General features: G+C 31.3%; 1 protein-coding gene across 2 annotated transcripts in view; it reads right to left on the bottom strand.

Annotated features, from left to right (window-relative positions):
* Positions 1-1065: 1065 nt before the first annotated feature.
* Positions 1066-2731, bottom strand: part of EFCAB7 (EF-hand calcium binding domain 7) — a 44325-nt gene continuing 42659 nt past the window's right edge. Inside the window, exons 13-14 of one of the 2 annotated variants that reach the window (XM_008060499.1) lie at positions 2264-2371; positions 1066-1327 (exon numbers count right to left, since the gene is read on the bottom strand). In XM_008060499.1, the coding sequence (XP_008058690.1) occupies positions 1253-1327; positions 2264-2371 (183 nt within the window). In that variant the 3' untranslated portion in view covers positions 1066-1252. The remainder of the gene's footprint in view (positions 1328-2263; positions 2372-2731) is intronic. The other variant, XM_008060500.2, reaches the window with a different exon arrangement.

Here is a 2731-nt window from a genome sequence, read left to right as displayed (position 1 = left end):
AAAAAAAGAAAATAAGACCATTAAGACAATTTTGTTTTTTTCCTCTCTATGAAGTGAATAATGGGAAGGGGGAAAAAGACTTGCTATGTCTAACTGGTGACCGTGGTGAAAAGTAAGGCTTAAGTACTCATTGTTCTTTTTCTTGAGTCTCCACGTTTCAATGACACCTCTTTATGCCACCTATCAGCCTATTATAAAAGTACCTTTACAACTTTGGGCATAGAGAACCACTTTATTATACTGTTTTAGTATCACAGTCAGATAATTCATTTCCTATAACTCAATACCTTGTGAAACAGAATATATGGTCACCTTTATTGCATTTATAAGGCACTTGGCAATTAATAAAATGTTTTCACATTTCATTACTTTTAAAGACATATCATCTGAAGAATTCAAACTGTTAAATAATGACAACCCATTTTACAGATATCTAAGTCAAAGGCCAAAAATACAACAGACATTTAAACTGTGTGTTAACATGTAGTGGATACAAAAATAATGTATTATCAAATGGTATTCATATTTCAAAAGCTGACATTTACTGACCAAGTGTTCTGTTATTGATATTATTATAGTTCTTAATTGTTTAATATAATTTCTCATGCCCTGCACTGCTTTATTAAACAATATAGATTTAATTCCTATTATTTAAAAATACATTTGATTAAAAGCAATTCACAGATAAATTAATACAGATTTACTATTAGGAAAAAATATTTCTACTATTATCATTAGATTTTGGCTTCTTAATATAAAAATAAATTTTTCCAAGTGTTGCTTTAATTTTGTTTCTGATTGAAAATTAAATGGCGATATTATTTATATTTTCCTTTAGTTTTTTTTCTTGAAGAGTACAACAAATAACATCCTGAAGTGTAAAGGATTTTGAAAGGCAGCTAGCTGTACTCATCACTATTCCACCAAAGCAGGTGTGAGGGATTCTGCAGAATTCATTGACTACTACTTTTTAAAATCTCACTTGCAATTTTATACTGACTTGCTATTCATAAATTAAAATGTGCTCAGATTTTCCACTAAATAAATAAGAAGGCCACACATTGAAACATTCTGATATTTTAATTGATATTTTAATAATAAAGCATGTAACAGGGATACAAAATGCAAATGCACATAATTAAATAGATTATTATTTAGGCACATGTCATGTTGAGTAGCATTTAGCTGATCAATAAGAACAGACTAAATCTGAAATAATTCTTCTTAGTTTGACAGTTCCAAGTGGAATCATTTAAGAAATAAGGGAATATACACAATAACATATCCATTCTTGTCGTTCATTCAGAGGCATTACATGTTGACAAACCTGCACATAAAAATAAAAATCTATTACTTTCCTTTTACATTTTGTTAGTTTTGGCTGATTTTTCAATAGGACAACATTTCTAGGCCTGTGTAGAAACATCCCTGTCAGGGAGAATTTGTCCTCAAACGGGACTGGTAATCTATGATCGGAGGTCTCACAGGATAATCTAGTCCAAATGGTGCCCTAATGTGGTAGTTGCAGCTGGTGTGTGAGGTAGGTAAAGAAGAGTAGAGGAAAGGTGAGTAAATATCCTTTCCTCGCTAAACCCGAGCATTTTCTAAAATCTTAATCGGAGAAAAAGGAAAGACAATCCTCTTTACCCTGCTCTAGGATGTTTAAGGATTTTCATGGAAAAGATAAGAATAGAAAGCTTTTCCTTTTCCCTTCACTAGATCCAGCAGGTTTACTGATCTGTCCCTGAGTTTGAACTACAGACAAAACCCAGAGTTCTGCCAACACCAGAACTATAGCTGTTTCCGACTCTTGGCTTAGTTGCCTATCTAAAACTCAGAGGTGTCTTCCTTCTCAGGGTACCTGAGAAAAATCTTAATAATGTAGATAAAAACATTTTGGGTTATCAAAATTCTTATTACTATTAACTAGGTTTATATTTCTACATCATATTAAAAAGTGCTTTCATGTATATCATTTTGTTTTTATCTTTACATTAACTCTGTGAAGTACCTAAAACTAGTGATATTATCTTAATTTTACATTTAAAGAGACTGGAACAGAGAGGTAAATGAACTTCCCAAATAGTGACAACTGGATTAGAACCAAAGTCTCCAGTTTCTTGGAATGACAGTGCCATCAATATCATACTTAAAATGATTTCCCACTTCCTTTCCTATTTTGCATTCATTTGTTGCATGAAATAGCAAATATTTCTTTTCAAAGAGATAAAACAAAGGCTTTAATTAGAAAATACTACATTACCATTGTAGATTTGGGTGCCACTTCTACTGCAAATATGTTGAGTCCTCTGTTGTTTACGCAGTTTTTACTTAGCTCGTTGTTGATGTGAATAATCACCTTATCATCTGACTACAAAAAAAATTTCATAAGTTGCTAGTTCTTTAATAATTACAGACAGATACAAATCTCAGAATAAGCCCGGAAACTCTATTCTAACATCATATAGTCTATACAAATTTATACACACTGGCTCCTTCTTTCAACTTTGAATCTATGATCTTCTCATTCATTCTCTTTCCAATCTGCCACCAATTATATAAATGTTTTCTTCTAAATGTGACTTGAATTTACCCTTAGTCTTCATTCCCAGGTCATTATGGATACTAGAGCCACCATATCTCATCCTCGGCTTACTGTAGCAATAATCTCTATTTATTTATTTATTTATTTATTTATTTATTTATTTTTTTATTTATTTATTTTTTTGAG

This window comes from Carlito syrichta, unplaced genomic scaffold (genome assembly GCF_000164805.1).
Source record: "Carlito syrichta isolate Samal-C Ts95f unplaced genomic scaffold, Tarsius_syrichta-2.0.1 Scaffold304635, whole genome shotgun sequence".
In the NCBI taxonomy this organism is placed as follows: domain Eukaryota; kingdom Metazoa; phylum Chordata; class Mammalia; order Primates; family Tarsiidae; genus Carlito; species Carlito syrichta.
The sequence above is the reverse complement of the archived record's forward strand: the minus strand, read 5'-3'. Positions and strand labels throughout refer to the sequence as shown.